Genomic DNA, 20,665 nt, shown 5'->3' with positions numbered 1-20,665 from the left:
TTCCAGCCACGCTGAAAACGCGTTCTGATAGTGTACTGGTTACGCAGATTGATACTTTTTCGCAGCTTTCAGTGACCAAGAGAGAATGGTAATTTCTCAAAATATGCAGGCTGCATACATCATCAAGCCTGGTTTATTTCAGTTGACTGAGCATTACATTTGCAAGTCATAAGAGTATTACAACGTACGATTAACGAATATTAGTCAACTTGGTAATTGATAATATTCTGAAATAAGACGTATGAAGCTTACAAATGTGACCTCCAGAGACTGCAGCCTTCGGATTAATAAACTATAAATATTTTGCCCCACTGTTCTGCCCCCAAGCAGCGTGTAATCACTGATATCAGTTGCCTCCCCCTGTAAATAGCGCACTAACTCGTTCACACAAACTTAAAGACATCTCACTGGGCAAGATTGTACTTTATATTTTTCATAGTTTGTGAATTACATGACAGAAGACATAATGTCCTACATCGTCATCCCATATATAGACTCAAAAACATGGGACGTTTCAACAGCAAATGGTGCAACACATTGTGTAAACCACATAGCAATGACATCGCATTTCCAGCTTTTGTATCTCAAAGAAAGCTCTCAAACAGCCTGTTACGCCACGAGTACTTAATCTAAGCTGTCGTCCTCCAATCCCATCAGCCCATTAGATGCTTAATTACTACAGCACTGGCTTTTTCAGTATAAAACTGACACAAGCTTGTTAAACAAAACATATATGAATGATGATCTGCAAACATCTGTGTTAGTAGCTAGCTATTCTGATAGTCCTAATGCAAAGTGCACAACATCAATCAGATCAATAGGATCGCAGACAGAAGTAATGGCCACCAGGGATACTAAGATCGACTGTCCTCATGTGACCCCATCTGCCCAGAGAGGAGTGTGTAAGGAAATGGCTCTCATTTGTATCGAGTTATACGTTTTAACCCATGCTGTGCCATGATCATGAATAATTAGTAAGGCTTGCTTTCAGCAAACATCTTACCCAGAGTAATAAATGTGGGGTAAAGTTCCTGCATAATTCATCCTACAGTCACAAGAATGACACCTAAAATACGGTAGGGTCACTTTTTCCATAGATAATAATAAAGAAAACAACCCAAACAACAAGGAACACCCAAAAAAAGTTCACCTGAAAAAAGTACAATTCACATTACGTAGCAATTATGTAGTTCAACTGGTAGAGCACGGCACTAGGATGAAAGTGCCTGCCAAAGTATTAAAGGAAAATCGCTCTAGGGTGTCTTACATGTGACCCAGTCTGTAAAAACCAAGCTAAAGTCATTTTTTGTGATCAACTTTTCTATATAAAATCATCCTGCATATTGTAAAAGAACATTCTGTGAAAATATAACCTTGATATATTTGATATTGACCGAGTAAGGTTGTCAATGATTAAAAACAATGCGAAATCAATGAGTGAAATCAAACTTTGACACTCCATATCTCATTATTAGATTATGGGACACAGCCTGGATTTTCCCATAATTTCAATTCAATATCACGACAATGATCAGTTAACCACATTTATCGCATACATCCTGTCAATTCCTCCTGCTTGGGGATGGGAAGGTCGCTAAATAGGTCAGGGTCTATATCAGGGATGGGCAACTTCGGTCCTAGAGGGCCGGTGTCCTGCAGAGTTTAGCTCCAACTTGCCTCAGCACACCTGCCTAAACGTTTCTAGTATGCCTAGTGAGACCTTAATTGGCTGCTTCAGGTGTGTTTAATTATGGTTGGAGCTAAACTCTGCAGGACACCGGCCCTCCAGGATCGAAGTTGCCCATCCCTGGTCTATATGATCTCAAATCCCAGGAGTATTCTGATGCCTCCTCTAGCGCTTCCTGACTTAGTTAATTCAGTCTTTACCATTTCCTGTCGACTAAGGAACACCCAGCTGTACCAACGCTTCTCCTGAGGGCATCGCGGCCAACCCAAACAACTTTCTCACATCCAGCCTACCATTTTTGGTAATCTCAAATCTTTGAGGTACTTCAGAAAGCAAGCTGCCACCCGAAAGTGCACAATTGCTTTCAATAGCACTGCTAACATTGAGCAACGAATGAAGTATCGGTCTGTGGCTTCACTTTAGTTTATTCTGTGGCGTGGGTGGGTTAAACTAAAGTTGAAGGAGCTAAAAATACCTCTGAACTTCCTGAAGTGGCCCTCTGTTTCAATCACACTAGACCTGAACACCCTAAATTTTGATAGTCGTGTTTTTTTAGCTACACGGTCTCAGATACCACTCCACCCCTTTAAAGATCATTTCACTGAAAGGCAACTGTGTTCTGCTTTACGAAATAACTTTTTCTTCCCTTTAAAGATGATTTTGTAATTTACTCATTTATGACTCAAACTTCCTCTCAGTAGGTCAACACCTAGTTAGGACTCGAAGGAATGGAAAAATCACAATGGAAAAACACAGAGCTCCATTCAGATGCGGCGTTGTTTGGTGAACTATAAACAGTTTGTTGATATTTAAAGAAGATACGTTTACATTTACGCATCTGGCAGACGCTTATATCCAACAGACGTACAGTGCATTCAAGGTATGCAGTACATTTTATCAGTATGTGTGCTGCCGTTGCCTTAAAACTGAACCCATGGCCTTTGTTCTGCAAGTGCAACAGATACAACATCCTGAGTGCCTGTTTTCCACATAAAATCATCCAACATAAATGTAAGGAACATTCTGTGAAAATATAACCTTGATGTCTTTGTTGTCAAGGTCAATCTTTGCCAAAAATGAGTGAAAATCATACTTTGATGCTCCTAATCTCATCATTAGAGTATGAGGCTTGGATTTTACAGACAGGGTTGAATATTTGTGCTTTGTACTAGCCTTGGATAAGTGCAACAACAACTTGTAAGTTATTCATATGGTTAAAACGCCAAACAAACAGCTGCTTGTCCACCTAACACATCATCCCTGTGGTACATTAGAGTCAGCAACGCTCTGATAAACCCAATAGGTGTTGCGTGGTTGACTCGAGTGTGCTTTAACCAAAATAGTATTAAGCAACCTTATGTTGAGTTAGTTTTACAACCCTGCTAATGAGCCTACAACAAACCCTTTCAGCAAACCCAAAGGATGCAGCTCAAATCCAAAAAGTGCTCTGGGTTCAGTGCAAATTACATTAATTATCGACTTTCCATAAAGCTTCAGCCTCCGCAAACACATACAGGACACGCTCCAAACTCCAGTGGGGATCCCAGGACCCCACTCAAGCAAAGACATGTTTTCATACCATGCCTAAGCGGAGCATGACATGAGGGATTTGAATAAGCAGATATCGCATGCAGAATATGTTGATAACTGCTTGGGAGTCAAAGCAGAGAGCAGGGTGCAGCGTTTTAAGTCAAAATAGTCGAATCTTGTGACAATAACACAATGTGAAATACAAAAGCTGGTATAGTTACCATCTCTAGCCCTGTTTAAGATCCTACATCGGATGCAGAAAAATACAGGCAATCAAATAGACTAAATTCAGTCCACATGCCTCTGTCGGAGCCAAGCTGCCCCCAGTGCGGGTAAAGAGGTTTCCTAATTCTGCTCCTTGAGTACCCCCTTCCAGAATGTTTTAGATGTCTCCTCATGTAACTCACCTGATTTAACTCATCAGCTCGTTGTTACCAAGACATGTTAACCATTCTGGAAGTTGAATCAGGTGTTTTAAAATAAGGAGGAATCTAACTTTCTGGGAGGGGGTACTCGAAGGCCAGGATTGGGAAGCACTGAATTGGGAACACATGATAAGCCACCTGCTTTGGAGCTGATTGTAAAGGCAAAGCACAAATATTCAATTCCCTGCTGAAAAAAACAGCATACCAGCATTTGGTGTGTTTTGGTGCTGGTTTGCTAGTGAACACCAGCTAAACCAGCATCAGCACCAGCTAAACCAGTACCAAACCAGCATTAGCACCAGCTAAACCAGCATTAGCCCCAGCATCCTATGTGACCACCAGCTAAACCAGCATAATTCCCATGCTGGTCCATGCTGTTTTTTTCAGCAGGGTTATTTCGAATTGCTTAAACGTTTCCAAAAACAAGCTATATTTGCAATTCAAACAATTCTCAGACTGAATTCGCACCTTGCTTTATTATGGTGTAAACCAACCGTGTGAGTAATGCGCTGCTAGTCAACACTAAACAGAACAAACTCAACTAACCAAAAACAAGACAACAAGTGACCCTGATCTCTCCCATATACTAAAGCTAGGCACCAATATCATTGCACCGAAAGCTCCATAAAGTTTGCATTAGCTGCACGATAAAATCAACACAGTCGCGTGCTCCTGTACGTTTAGAAATCACTTTAGCGCACTCGGACCGACAAAACGTGTTTATATAAGCCCACTATCAGTCTTTGCGTGCAGCTCATTCTTCGTGGGAATGTTTGGAGATGGGCTACTTTACTAGTACGTACTGGCTAACGAGCTAACTATTTAGCGCCATTTCTCTCGTTTAAACGTAACGGTGCCGCACGCTCGCAGCATTCTGAAGGAAATCAGCAGGGCGGTTACTTCAAAGCAACAATGTACGTACACATCACACACACAAAACAACCCCCTACCCACCCCCCAAAACATGTAGATCTACCGATGCAGGCTAACAACATTCACATTTCGTCGACCACCTACCATTTTACTCGCATCCATAGCTCAAACGGGAATGTGGAAGCGGAGGTGAATCCGTTCCCAAGGCAGGATTGAAGAGAGACGAATCCGCTAAGGGAGGCGGAGGAACGGTCCGTTAACTCAACATGTGTCCCGATCTGGTGTCGAGTACTCCCCTCTGTCCTATTCTTCCCCTGTCGTACTCTTATTTCTCCTTCTTCCTCCTCGCTGAGGAGCCGATTGGCAGATGGCTCGACTTCTATTGACTGGACGTGGAAGAGAAGGGTCTAGAAAAGCATTCCTTCCAGCCCAGGAAGAGGGGTGTCATTCCCAACCCACAAGATCATGTGTGATAAGCAGGTTATTGAACCCTATTCTGATGTTGACCTGAATTAAATCTCACCATGAATGTAAGGAGGAGCTTTTAAATGCACTGTCACAAGCACAGTCTTGAGATAAAGTGAAACCACTTTATCCTACACACTAAATCTTAACCATGATGTAATATCACCACAGAAGCACTGATGTAATAATAACATCCACCACAAGCTAAAGTACAACCAATCGAGGCACAATCGAACACACTGCTCCTGTACTAAAACTTATCTGCATTGATATGACACACACAACATACACAAAGCATAATGCTTTAAAAAAATGTAAACTGTATTCCTAATGTACGTGAGATTTACATTTTTACTTAGCAAATTAAAAAAGTCAATAATACGTATAATACAGAACCTCAAGGAACCTCAAGTGCTATTGTTTATGTTTCTTTGCATGCAGTCACGTTACTAGGAAAGACTTAATTTGGGAGAATGGCGCCCCCTGGTTGTTTTTATATCAGCATGTAGCACGAGCAGCTCTATCCATTATTCATTTAACAGGTGCTCATGTGTAACAGAATAACGAAAACACAGTGGGGTTTAAATAAGGACAGTGTAATGTTTAAATATGGTCATTAAGACTATGGATATAATGTCATTAATTTGACAGTAAATTCTGTGGGCTATAAGCACAGCTCATTGGTCCAAGTTGGAAGCATTTAGAATGGGTTAAAAATCTGTTGTTTTTAACAAAACGTGTATTTAAATATATTTATAACAGTCGTATGGGTGGTTTCCCGGCCAGGGGTTACCCTAGCCCCAGACGAAAATGCATGAATGGGCTGGTTTAATTTAAACAACACCTTGCACTGACATATTTTAACACATATCAGTGCCATTGTTTTGCACACCAGTATTGTTTTTTGAAAGATATGTTTTAAAAAATGGTTTAATGTCCTATAACTAAGGCCTAGTTGTGGTTTACTCTAATCTCTGTCCGGGAAACCGCCCTATAGAGTTAATAATATATTTTAGATTTAAAAAACTAAAATGGTGACTTTAAAAATGGTGTTAGGACAAGTAAAACTATATAGCAAGTTCTGACAAAACTTGTGTTACTTTTCTCCGAAAGCCTACATTTTTAATATGAATGTGTTAAAACAACACATGTTGGGGTGGTTTCCCAGACATGGATTAGCTAAAACCAAGACTAGGCCTTAGTGTAATTAGGAAATATAAATAGTTGTTACAAACATGCCTTACGAAAAACATTATCTGTGTGCATTTTGATGCAAAACAAAGGGCACTGATATATTTTAAGGTATTTTAAGATGTCAGTGCAAGTTGTTTTCAGTTTGGACAGCTTTTACATTTATTTTAGTCTAGGACTACTGTAATCTCTGTCCGAAAAACCACCCCGTTGTGTCTAGTTAAGGACAACACATTTAATGTGTTGTCCTTAACTAGACACATCTACGGAAGCCGAGAGAGGACATGCACTATTATTATTTTTTCTTACTTTTTTCTCGTGATCAAAACTTAATTTCTCGTTATCTCGAGATAAGAAAAGTTGTTTGAATTCAAGTCTTTTTAAGACCTTTTTAAGACTATTTATATAAAAAAATTAACACCTATTTCACGTCCCTACCAGCAAAGATAAACAAAATCCTTGAACTAGTGTACATTTATTTTTCCAATGTGGAATGGGTAAAGGACTGTGACCCGGGACTGTGTTGCGTTCTCTCAATTATTGGATCAATTATCTAGCGCTTCTTCTTGCTTTACTCCTTCTTCCTCTTCTTCCTGGCCACCTCCTGCAACGTATCCAGGGCCTTCCATCTGGCTGCATATATTAATTTCACATTATATTTAATAAATCCAACCATAAATTAACAAAGCTGACAATGTTTGTCAAAGCACCACAAAAACACTTTACTGTTTTTGCACTGACATATGAAGCAATACTTGTGTAGATGATTGCGTTTTTTATATCTTGAGTCAGCTTGAGCTTTGCTCGTGCAATGGGCTTGTCGCTCACAGCTTTTTTGCTACGATCTCTGTGATCTTTCATCAAACTTTTTTAGATATAAAAAGATGGTTCAATAATAATTATATTATTAAAAAAGGGAGGGAGGAAGAAAGTGCAGCGCATGTAAAGAGACATGTGACAGAAACATGTGACGCTGAACTCGCTTCATGTCGCACCCAACTCACCGAGAAACAGAGAGCACGTGAACGTAAACAAACTCATTGTAAGAGACACGATGTGCTCGCACGCAAAATGCCATTAATAATAAAATGCGGGAGGCGCCGAAAAGCGCTGTGTTTGCATCCCTGATTTAATCAAATTGTGGTTGAAAAATGAAACTTTTAAGGAAAAATACAATATGGAGAAGTTACATACAGCACAATTTTTAAGACCCAGACATAAAAATTCAAGACTTTAAGGTATTATTTCCAAATTAATAAATTCAATGCTTTCAAGGCTTTTTAAGACCCCGCGGGAACCCTGTATATAAATAAACTCTTAAATACTATTGAAGATAGAAACGTGTACAGTATTACTTTAGAGATGGTCCCTAAATTCACGAACATGAACCGTCCAACTTTATTTATTTATTAAGTCTATCGGCTAACTCATATGCATTAGCAGTCCACTTCAAAATACACTAAATATTATGGACAGGAAATTACATTATGACATTTGGATTATCATGCCAGGATAACGAGAAAACATTTTTTGTTTTCTCGAGATCATGAGAGAATTAAGTCGTGATCACGAGAAATCAACTTTTGTTATCTCGAGATCACGAGAAAACAAGTAAGCAAAAATAATAATAGTGCACGTCCTCTCTCGGCTTCCTTACACATATCTGTGTTATTTTAGGATCAACAAACTTTGTGTTGTTTTAACACAAGTTGTGTCGTCCCTTTTTTTTATTTGAACACAAAAAAGAAACAATGAGTTAATAAGGATAACACAAAAACAATTTTACACCCATTTGAATTCAGTGTATATTATTTCACCAGGGAAGAGACATGCTGATTGTTGTTTTTCATGCTGTTGTTTTTTTAACAAAAAACTCCAACTCATCAGGATATAGGAGTATATCAGTTTCCTGGATATACTCACTATTTAATAGTGGTTCAATGGGTCACAAAACTCAGTTTGGATCATACAATGTTTATCCAGTTACAGATTGGATTATTTTATTGATTAGAAAAATAGGCCCCAGTTCGAGCCCCGGCTATTAGGTGGCCTTTCTGTATGGAGTTTGCATGTTCTCCCTTTGTCAGCGTGGGTTTATACCGGATTCCTCCCACAAGCCGAAAACATGCCTGCAACAAGTTTGGCAAAATTGGAGATGCCAAAGTTTCCCTCCCCAACATGTGTCTGGATTAACTTGTCTAAATAATAAACTTGTGTACTATGGATTAACCAGTTATTGCCATGAATATAGCCATAGATGGCGTAAAAAGAATAAAGAAAGAAAAATAGGGGACTTTAAAAAAGGTCACTTTAAGAGCGAGATTTGCACGGTGTCACATACTTATGACAAATCAGTACTGCTTGCTTCCTGTACAGTTTCCAAAAGTGAAAGTAAACTGCAAGTGCTCATTCAAACGTAATTTAAAAACTGATTCCTGAATTAGATACACCATAATTACCCATTCAAATCTGTGAGAGAATGCGTAAGCATTTAAATATATTTTTCCTTCCTATTAGTCAAGATAGCCAGACGGGCAGGGGGAAGATGCATTTTGATAGCCCGACGGCTATTTCAGGGCTAGCGATTTTGCGAGCACAATGTATCAAAGATCAATCTATGACCTTTGCTAATACAAACAGAGTAGGGGTGGGCGGTATGAGGAAAAATTCATATCAAGGTATTTTTCACTCTTCAGCCGGTATAACGGTATTACGGTATGTTGCCATATGAGATAAAACTTGGAGTCACACTGTAGTAAACCTTAGTTAAATTACGGACAAAATTAGTATTTTTCACCTTATGTTACTAATAAGTGAGGGATTGGACATAGACATGATTTTTTATCTTTTCCCATTTTTTCCTTTAAAAGCGCAATTGTGTGGATGGGTGGACTCATCTTCTTATGCATGTCACTAATATGGGAAGTATGAAAATATGGAAATTAGTATGGTCATTTGCTTGTAGGCTATTACAATGTTTTACGCTACATCCAACAACTTTAAAGCTGTGTGCTGTGTATATCTTGTGTCTGTTTGATTTATAAATATACAAAGAACAAGATTTTCTTTTTGTTGTTAATATGAACATCTGATAGGAGATGCCATCTCACTTTAAATAATTATTAATCCCTGAACGCATTAATGAATGCAGTTTATTAATACAAGTTAGTTATATTAATAAATGTATTTATTGCATTTAATTGCATTTAATTTAATTAACCAGCAGATTCACATTGCCAAAAACACTCAACTCATACGTTTTTATGCGTAAATAGGCACTATGTATTGTTTAATAGCCTCTCTAATTAATAAACCTGCATTAAGAAAACGAAATTTACCATTAAAGGCTGTTTTTAATGTGTTTGGTACGTTTATCCGCTAAAGCACTCTGAAAGCGCTATTCATTTAACCGTTACTCGTCAACCATTTGCGCTATCAAAAAAGGAATGGTTACTAAAAGAAGATAAATTGCACTTTTAGCCAAATTATGGTTTATTAAGGTAATTTCTTGCTTTCGGTCCTCCAATCGCTTACCTGGAGAGCGCGTGCAGGGCGCAGTAGAGAGAGCAGATCTGAGTGAAAAGGGAGTACACCGTTAAACGACTTTGAAGCAGTGAGGTAAAAAAGCCTCCTAAATGTATAACACTGTTGACGCGCTGTTGGTGCCTTGGGACTCGACAACCCGACTGTTTAAGTTGATTTTCAATAAAGCAGTGTTGATTTTGTTCGCTTCTGGGTCCTGTTATGTTTCAGAACCTGGTAATGCTATAGGTAAGCCACGGGCTTGTTTCTCGCCAAACTCGCTGTATACAGATCACAACACCTGAAATATAGTCTTTGGCAGGATTTGCGTGCACTATTATGTGCATCCTCTTAAAAAAAATGATGATTAAAAATGGATTGAAGTGCGATCGAAGCCTTTCGTTTTGTGTTTCTGTGGACAGCGCATCTCGGGAACGGAGGTATGACTTTTAAGACTTGGGTAAACTCCCGCGCGGTCTTAAAAAATAACATTCATAAAGTTAAATTTAAGTCCTAGGATGAAGATCTGGGCGTTTTAAGGCCATAGATATAACTTTCTGAAGGTTAGTTTTTTGTAACACCCCGCGGGAACCCTGATAAGTGCAAAAATAGAATTTAAAATATGTAACGCCGGTGTTGTGCCGAATTCTGTGACCTATCGAATTCTGTGACCAGGGGTCGCTGTTTAGCAATTTTTTCACGCGAGACCGCGCCGGGCGCCCGTGCACATTATCGTGAGCGCGGCAAGGGAGTTTCTAACGATATACGTGACCGCCCACTGAGCGATGACGTCATTTACCCTCGCTCGCTCTATTCTATCGTATGAATGAAGCAGTCAGACTTCGTGAGAAACGAACGCGCCGATTAAAATAACGCGAAATAGGTTCTAAAATACCAGAACATCACAAATGTTTTGTTTTTTTTACTTGCGGCTGTTGCCATTTAATGTTACACACATCTGGTAGGGAGTAACAACAGCTTACCGAAATCTGTGACCTCTCTCTGTTTCATTCAGAATTGCAATAATGTTACTCAAATTCAGTCTGGTGATGTCTAATCTCATCTGTAATATATCATTAAATGCATTTTGACCTGATGTTAACACTAACACACATACAGCAGCAGGGTCACACAATCTGACGGACAGTAAAAACAGCCTACCGAAAACTGTGACCTCTCTCTGTTTCATTCAGAATTGCAATAATGTTACCCAAATTCAGTCTGGTGATGTATAATCTCATCTGTAATATATCATTAAATGCATTTTGACCTGATGTTAACACTTACACACATACAGCAGGGTCACACAATCTGATGGACAGTAAAAACAGCCTACCGAAATCTGTGACCTCTCTCTGTTTCATTCAGAATTGCAATAATGTTACCCAAATTCAGTCTGGTGATGTATAATCTCATCTGTAATATATCATTAAATGCATTTTGACCTGATGTTAACACTTACACACATACAGCAGCAGGGTCACACAATCTGATGGACAGTAAAAACAGCCTACCGAAAACTGTGACCTCTCTCTGTTTCATTCAGAATTGCAATAATGTTACTCAAATTCAGTCAGGTGATGTATAATGTCATCTGTAATATATCATTAAATGCATTTTGACCTGATGTTAACACTTACACACATACAGCAGGGTCACACAATCTGATGGACAGTAAAAACAGCCTACCGAAAACTGTGACCTCTCTCTGTTTCATTCAGAATTGCAATAATGTTACCCAAATTCAGTCTGGTGATGTATAATCTCATCTGTAATATATCATTAAATGCATTTTGACCTGATGTTAACACTTACACACATACAGCAGCAGGGTCACACAATCTGATGGACAGTAAAAACAGCCTACCGAAAACTGTGACCTCTCTCTGTTTCATTCAGAATTGCAATAATGTTACCCAAATTCAGTCTGGTGATGTCTAATCTCATCTGTAATATATCATTAAATGCATTTTGACCTGATGTTAACACTTACACACATACAGCAGGGTCACACAATCTGATGGACAGTAAAAACAGCCTACCGAAAACTGTGACCTCTCTCTGTTTCATTCAGAATTGCAATAATGTTACTCAAATTCAGTCTGGTGATGTCTAATCTCATCTGTAATATATCATTAAATGCATTTTGACCTGATGTTAACACTTACACACATACAGCAGGGTCACACAATCTGATGGACAGTAAAAACAGCCTACCGAAAACTGTGACCTCTCTCTGTTTCATTCAGAATTGCAATAATGTTACCCAAATTCAGTCAGGTGATGTATAATCTCATCTGTAATATATCATTAAATGCATTTTGACCTGATTTTAACACTTACACACATACAGCAGCAGGGTCACACAATCTGATGGACAGTAAAAACAGCCTACCGAAATCTGTGACCTCTCTCTGTTTCATTCAGAATTGCAATAATGTTACTCAAATTCAGTCAGGTGATGTATAATCTCATCTGTAATATATCATTAAATGCATTTTGACCTGATGTTAACACTTACACACATACAGCAGCAGGGTCACACAATCTGATGGACAGTAAAAACAGCCTACCGAAAACTGTGACCTCTCTCTGTTTCATTCAGAATTGCAATAATGTTACCCAAATTCAGTCTGGTGATGTATAATCTCATCTGTAATATATCATTAAATGCATTTTGACCTGATGTTAACACTTACACACATACAGCAGGGTCACACAATCTGATGGACAGTAAAAACAGCCTACCGAAAACTGTGACCTCTCTCTGTTTCATTCAGAATTGCAATAATGTTACTCAAATTCAGTCAGGTGATGTATAATCTCATCTGTAATATATCATTAAATGCATTTTGACCTGATGTTAACACTTACACACATACAGCAGGGTCACACAATCTGATGGACAGTAAAAACAGCCTACCGAAATCTGTGACCTCTCTCTGTTTCATTCAGAATTGCAATAATGTTACCCAAATTCAGTCTGGTGATGTATAATCTCATCTGTAATATATCATTAAATGCATTTTGACCTGATGTTAACACTTACACACATACAGCAGGGTCACACAATTTGACGGACAGTTACAACATCTTACCGAAATCTGTGACCTTCCTCTGTTTCATTCAGAATTACAATAATGTTATCCAAATTAAAATTTAATTTATTATTAAAAAAGATTGTAATTCTGAATGAAACAGAGAGAGGTCACAGTTTTCGGTAGGCTGTTTTTACTGTCCATCAGATTGTGTGACCCTGCTGTATGTGTGTAAGTGTTAACATCAGGTCAAAATGCATTTAATGATATATTACAGATGAGATTAGACATCACCAGACTGAATTTGGGTAACATTATTGCAATTCTGAATGAAACAGAGAGAGGTCACAGTTTTCGGTAGGCTGTTTTTACTGTCCATCAGATTGTGTGACCCTGCTGCTGTATGTGTGTAACTGTTAACATCAGGTCAAAATGCATTTAATGATATATTACAGATGAGATTATACATCACCTGACTGAATTTGGGTAACATTATTGCAATTCTGAATGAAACAGAGAGAGGTCACAGATTTCGGTAGGCTGTTTTTACTGTCCATCAGATTGTGTGACCCTGCTGTATGTGTGTAAGTGTTAACATCAGGTCAAAATGCATTTAATGATATATTACAGATGAGATTATACATCACCTGACTGAATTTGGGTAACATTATTGCAATTCTGAATGAAACAGAGAGAGGTCACAGTTTTCGGTAGGCTGTTTTTACTGTCCATCAGATTGTGTGACCCTGCTGCTGTATGTGTGTAAGTGTTAACATCAGGTCAAAATGCATTTAATGATATATTACAGATGAGATTATACATCACCTGACTGAATTTGCGTAACATTATTGCAATTCTGAATGAAACAGAGAGAGGTCACAGTTTTCGGTAGGCTGTTTTTACTGTCCGTCAGATTGTGTGACCCTGCTGCTGTATGTGTGTTAGTGTTAACATCAGGTCAAAATGCATTTAATGATATATTACAGATGAGATTAGACATCACCAGACTGAATTTGAGTAACATAATTGCAATTCTGAATGAAACAGAGAGAGGTCACAGTTTTCGGTAGGCTGTTTTTACTGTCCATCAGATTGTGTGACCCTGCTGCTGTATGTGTGTAAGTGTTAACATCAGGTCAAAATGCATTTAATGATATATTACAGATGAGATTATACATCACCAGACTGAATTTGAGTAACTTAATTGCAATTCTGAATGAAACAGAGAGAGGTCACAGTTTTCGGTAGGCTGTTTTTACTGTCCGTCAGATTGTGTGACCCTGCTGCTGTATGTGTGTTAGTGTTAACATCAGGTCAAAATGCATTTAATGATATATTACAGATGAGATTATACATCACCAGACTGAATTTGAGTAACTTTATTGCAATTCTGAATGAAACAGAGAGAGGTCACAGTTTTCGGTAGGCTGTTTTTACTGTTCATCAGATTGTGTGACCCTGCTGCTGTATGTGTGTTAGTGTTAACATCAGGTCAAAATGCATTTAATGATATATTACAGATGAGATTAGACATCACCAGACTGAATTTGAGTAACATTATTGCAATTCTGAATGAAACAGAGAGAGGTCACAGATTTCGGTAAGCTGTTGTTACTCCCTACCAGATGTGTGTAACATTAAATGGCAACAGCCGCAAGTAAAAAAAACAAAACATTTGTGATGTTCTGGTATTTTAGAACCTATTTCGCGTTATTTTAATCGGCGCGTTCGTTTCTCACGAAGTCTGACTGCTTCATTCATACGATAGAATAGAGCGAGCGAGGGTAAATGACGTCATCGCTCAGTGGGCGGTCACGTATATCGTTAGAAACTCCCTTGCCGCGCTCACGATAATGTGCACGGGCGCCCGGCGCGGTCTCGCGTGAAAAAATTGCTAAACAGCGACCCCTGGTCACAGAATTCGATAGGTCACAGAATTCGGCACAACACCGGTATCAACGGTTTTGCAAAATCCATATCATGGCGTGACACAATACCGGTAATTACTATCATACCGGTTTATTGCCCACCCCTAAAACAGAGCTCCCAAAAGTTTTACCAAACGATTCCATTCATTCGTGAAGGCCTGTAAATCACAATGACAATTTCCTGATTTTTCATAATCACAGGAACTCTATTCAAAACCTAAAATAAATAAATGTATTATTCAAGCTATGTAAAAGTACCAAATTTGCCACAAGCACTATTCTACATTAAAAACATAGATATGAGCGTATTCACTGTATTACATGCATTAATGGTCTGTTTGATAGCAGTATGATCTGAACACTCTTTGTGGCACAGACATCTGGCTAAAGCGAGGCCACATGCCAGGCCCTGTGCATTCTGCTGTATCAGGGTTTTTCATACATGGCCTCCTACTGTCTCTCCACTGGAGATTACAAAGCACAAGGGGAAATTAGGATAACTTAGACATGGGAAATGTACAGAATAAAACGGAATTTTGAGGAAAAGATATAAGTATATAGTAAGACATTGAAATGAGAAAAAGTGTTACAATTACAGTAGATATTTGGAGAGACGCTACATTAGACGCTCCATGTCTGGAGAGTCCTGTAAAACACATAGGGGGGCAACAACCAAGAACCATTAACCAACACTGGTCAGCAAGAAAAACGAGAGATGCAGAATCACAAACATAACTGCTTTAAAGCTGCTTTTATAGACGTTTCATCGGACGTACGTGTGGTAACGCAATACGCGTCTGGTCCGAACTTTACTTCCGGTTTCAGTTTGTTTCTGACTAGTTGCTAAACTGAACTCTTGAACAAATACCTCGTCGAAAATATCAAATGTTTTGGTTTCCTAGGTAATCTACGTGTTGTTTATTTTGCTTGTTATATAAATAAACTATGTTTAAAGTATTTTGTTGTTATTTATTCTAAGCGGAGTTTACCGGAAGCTACGTGTTGACCACGAAAGCCGCTTGTTTATGTTGTCACTACTGAAACCATCTATACTAGGGGTCTCCAACCTTTTTGTGGGCACGGGCTATCACAATGGATAAAACAATCTGGAGGGCTACTTTTTTATAGAGTCTACTCAAAACTTTTTTGTTTTACTTGTTGATTTTATTTTATTTTACTTGTTGATACGTTTTAGTATTGTTTAAAATGTAAACATACGTAAACCAAGCCAAGATAATATAAAAAATATGTAATAAATAAATATTACAATTGAGACTATTAATAGAATGTGCTTTGGGGGGCACCTCAGAGACTCTGTGCAGGCTACCTGATGCCAGCGGGCCCCACATTGGAGACCCCTGGTCTATACAATGCACATTAGAAAAAGCACTACAGAAATAAGTGGCCTAATCTGAAAAAGTAGTAATATTGAAAATTTAAAAAGTAGCATGGCCTACATTATTTGGATTTAAGTATTTTAACGAGGTAAAAAGAAACTCAATTTCCAACCCATTTCACTTTTGTAATGTGACTCATCTCAGAGCAAAACAGGATATTTATTAAGAAGAAACATGGGTGGGTCATGATTTCATTTAATGGGAATTGACTGAAAATGGTAATGTGGACATTACATATCAGAATTAATCCAGACCTGAAGGCTAGTTTTTTCAATCCCTAAATACCATTATTTCTATTTTATGGCATTTCATATAATACAGTTGTTTACTATACTTTTGACTTATTTGTTGAGGACTCATTTTGGCAACACTCGCATAACATGTCATTTCATCCATGTGGATTCTGATGCTGGCTGAATCGCGCTTTGACCACAACAAAGTTTCCCCGCTTAGATTTTGTTCTTATGAAACCCATGTAAAGTAGATGCATGCCTTTTATCACCCAGCCACAAGGCAAAGCATCCTCATGTCATTACAGAGAACCACACTAACATCCTCTCATTTAAAACTGGCCGAAGTCACACCACAAAAGACCCATTAATCTAAACATAGCGTTCCAAGGGCAGAAGAGAGACGGGATATTATGGGATCAGACTTCCTTTAGGCAAGCTAGCTGATAAGCACTGCTCACAATAGAGAATTTCCCACTGAAACATGGTCACTTGGGTTATATTATTTAATATTATTAATATGCAAGTATATTCGTATACATGTGTACATAACTAATGATCTGGTAACTGCTAACAAACAAGACTTTTTCAAGCTAAAGCCTTTTGTTTTAATAAAAATATAATCTCCTGTGTAGAGAGGAAATAAGCATATATTCTGAATGCTTTGACCCTGTGATTGGTCCTAAAGGATTTCAAAGGCGCATGCGTCTGACTAATCCGTGTCAGTGGCCTACTTGTAAACCTTAGAACTGAATTATGTTTGCTCAAATTGTGGAAAGGGGTCATTGTTAACACACCAAAAATCAAGTACGCTTATATTGCTGCAATGAAGTCTATGCAATTAAATCTGAGCTGGAAAGAGGCATTCGCTTCTGCTGTTTTATATACTATTTGAAACCCACCAGTAGGGCAGTAGACAGCTTCATTCATGTGACCTACTTTTCGTGATTGCTGTCTCTGGATGGGGAGGGGAGACCCCCAGAGAAGTGAGAAGTGTGCATGAACAATGAGAATGCATTTCTCTAATACTTCACAGCACACTTTTAGGCTCATGCACTCTGACTGCATTATTCAAAGCATGCACACTGCAAATAAAGCAACAAATAATAACTACACAGGATACTGAACTGCCTATATAAATATTATTCTTTACCTCAGGACATCATCTAAAATCCGGCACATGCATGTACAAGAATCCTTCAAACCGTCAGACTGAACTTGGCTTTAGTGTTACATATATATATAGCAAAAAACATGCATACAATTGAATAGATAGATAAGATAAAAAAAGACAGACAGACAATATATATGAATACATACATGCATACACAAGCTTTTCTTAATGCACTTTGGAAGTAACCTACATTTAAGCAGTACCAAGGCCAAACTTAGTTCCCAACCTAAAATCACTGAGTTGGACTGACAGTCACTAATAAAGATGTGTGACAGGACCATGGCCAAGGGTTACATTTAAAAGGCTACCTATGAATTACTGTGTTTAAATATGACGGCCTAAACATTGCAAATAAACATTCATTTTGTGGTTTGCGCAAACAAGAATTAGTGTACTGCTTCGTAGTTAAAAAAAAAAACTGTTCAACAAACAAGCAAGTATGGAGCCAGCTGTGATTTATTTAGTCTAAACAAGCAAATACACTACAAATAGACCCAAATTTGATTTTTCAAGCAAATACACAAACGGCATCACTTTAACATAAATCAACAATGATCTGTTCGATGCGGCATTAAAAATGTAGACATAACTGACCAATAAACCGCGTGAAGACTTTTAGTTGTATCTGTTGCAGTTTGAAATTTTTCAAAAACTAAATAAAATCAGTACATTTTTTGGTCATAAAGAAAATAATGAAAATTAAAGTTATAACTTTATTAAAGCGCCAGGAAACCTTATATTACAACAAATGTAAATCAGCTATAAGGGGCGTTCGCCTGTCTATCGTTTTCGCCAATAGCTGTGTGATAATGACGATATCGGTGCATCCCTTTTAAGTTTTAAGTGTGCACAAAGTTTGATTTACTGCATCTACAAGTTTGGACATTAACTTAATGATGCCGTTCCTCAGTAACTATTCATAGACTATAAATAGACTTTTTTTTTCTTTGAATGCAAAAGTCTCCACTTAAATAGGTCGTTGGTGATACATGAAATAACTTGCCCCGCTGTGGGTTCAATGCCTTACCTGACCACGCTCGAAGTTTTCCTTCTCAACTTCTAAACTATTGGCACCGCCAGCACGGCGGCTCAGTACTTTGGGAATCGGGTTCGGTACTTGCTGCATGGAACTCTTGACGCGATCCATTCCGCTGAGAAAACCCAGTCAAAATCCTGCACGAACGACTTCTTAAATTAAAATAATCAACTTGTTGAAAGAGACCGAATCTTACGATGACAACAAAAATCCCAATCCCTCACAAACGTTATCACAAAAGGTCATTTTCTACGTCCACCGCCCATAAATATCATTCCGCTGCTGTCTACACATGAGCGCGCAAAACACGCCGCCTGCGCACGTTCCCAGATCTATAAGCAAAAACCACAATGTCAACTCGCGCAGTATACTATACATATCAGCAAGATTAAACGCTACCCAAACTGTCAGTGGCTCTTTGCTCCACCCAGCGGTTACAGTTGGTGTCATGCGTCGATGCGCAGACCATTCTGGATGATATAAACGTACCGCGGGATCGTTACGATCATTGAAGGGTTTTGTGAGCTCTCGCGGTACTTTGATGTCAAAATCAGCGCAGCTCCGCAGGACTGGAGGATAATCATTACCTCCTGCCCTTAAAAACAGTTATGTTGACATAGGTTTGTGAATGTGTTATTTATAGCAGTCCTGAATGAACATAAGTGACATCCAAATGTGTGTTGTGCAAGTTTAACTGTAAATCGTTTCGGTTATTTAAGAATTTGACACGACTTTTAAAAATTTTAAACGCGGTGTTTGGCATTCTTTTCACATAAATTTGTACTATAGTTTATTATGTTGTGTGGTATGAGTCACATTATGATATATTGTTTTTTTTTATTATTATAGCATTTTTTTTAGTAGTTTCTCAATTAATATGAAGTCTAAAGATAAAATAATCTGTGCTAATTGCTGAAATGTTTAATGATTTTGACATGCATTACTCAAGTTTTCATTTATAATGCTGAAAAATCAGACTTTGTGATTGTATTGAAACCATGTTTTATTATTTTTACACAAAAAAGCAGGAGTTCCTAAACATTGATAGACTTTAGCTGGGTTTTCACAGACCAAGTATTATTCATAGGTATTGCAGGGAGACCAAGCTGACATATTGTTATTTATCATCATATACTAAATGTGACTGGCTGAATGCATAGATTCAATTTCCCTCTGATGCAAATTATATCAGCTAGCACAGTCAGAGTTTTGTTTCAAATGATTCAGGAGGACTGTAGTGTGGGGTCATTTCAGTCTGGCTGTGCACTGAGTGATCTTTATCTTCACTGCTGTCAGCGCATAGTGTGGCCAACACCACCATAATAAAATGTCAGCTAAAAAGAACAGAGAACTCTGACACCAAATGATTTGACTATTTGCCAAAAGATGTCAAAGGATTTCACCTCACATAGCCTTTACTTGTGCAAAGTTTACATCTTGCAGTCTTGCATGTATTTCTGCAAGACATTAAAAAAATGCAATTATTTTGTACCTTATGTGATTATTTTGCTTGTGATGTATTTCTATTGTTCTATTCTGGTGCTTTTTTACACCTGGTTCAGTATACTGTATGCTATGTTTTTTAAAATATTTATTTATCTTTACTTTTCCTAAAGTAGATCATCTTTCCTTTTTTTAGTAAACCTTTGTCTATCCCTCTGTGATATTCTAACCACTGTGATGCTTAATATTCTCAACAAAATATTATTTAAATAATAAAAACAAGATCATCAAAAGTAAGTCATTTTTCTCATTTAGTAAGATACATTTGACAGCATACGTTTATGAATAAGACAACCTTTATGTGCTTCCATATATTTTGTAATTATTTTAATTTATCTAATGGTTAATATTTTACAAAGCACTACACCACTAGGCCCTGTTTACACCTAGTATGCTACTATATATATATATATATATATATATATATATATATATATATATATATATATATATATATATATATATATATATATATATATATATATATATATATATATATATATATAGCATATATAGCATCTCATAATTTTCAGGACCTCTGTATACATGTCAAGCTCTTTTTTTAAAAACATTAAACTGGGGTTTCTTTAAAACTTTACGTTTTTTAATAAAGTATTTTAATATGAGGCCTGATACTAGATATATTTAGGAACTTAATATAATTTT

General features: G+C 37.7%; 1 protein-coding gene across 2 annotated transcripts in view; it reads right to left on the bottom strand.

Moving 5' to 3' along the window:
• hip1 (huntingtin interacting protein 1) overlaps positions 1–18,869 on the bottom strand; it is a 47,619-nt gene extending 28,750 nt beyond the window's left edge. The window contains exon 1 of one of the 2 annotated variants that reach the window (XM_065281420.2): positions 18,488–18,869. In XM_065281420.2, the coding sequence (XP_065137492.1) occupies positions 18,488–18,607 (120 nt within the window). In that variant the 5' untranslated portion in view covers positions 18,608–18,869. Of the gene's footprint in view, positions 1–4,659; positions 5,052–18,487 lie in introns of those variants that run through there. The other variant, XM_065281421.2, reaches the window with a different exon arrangement.
• Between the last annotated feature and the right edge of the window lie 1,796 nt (positions 18,870–20,665).

The sequence above is a fragment of the Paramisgurnus dabryanus genome, chromosome 8, assembly GCF_030506205.2.
Source record: "Paramisgurnus dabryanus chromosome 8, PD_genome_1.1, whole genome shotgun sequence".
NCBI lineage: Eukaryota > Metazoa > Chordata > Actinopteri > Cypriniformes > Cobitidae > Paramisgurnus > Paramisgurnus dabryanus.
This window is presented reverse-complemented; position numbering and strand designations above follow the sequence as displayed.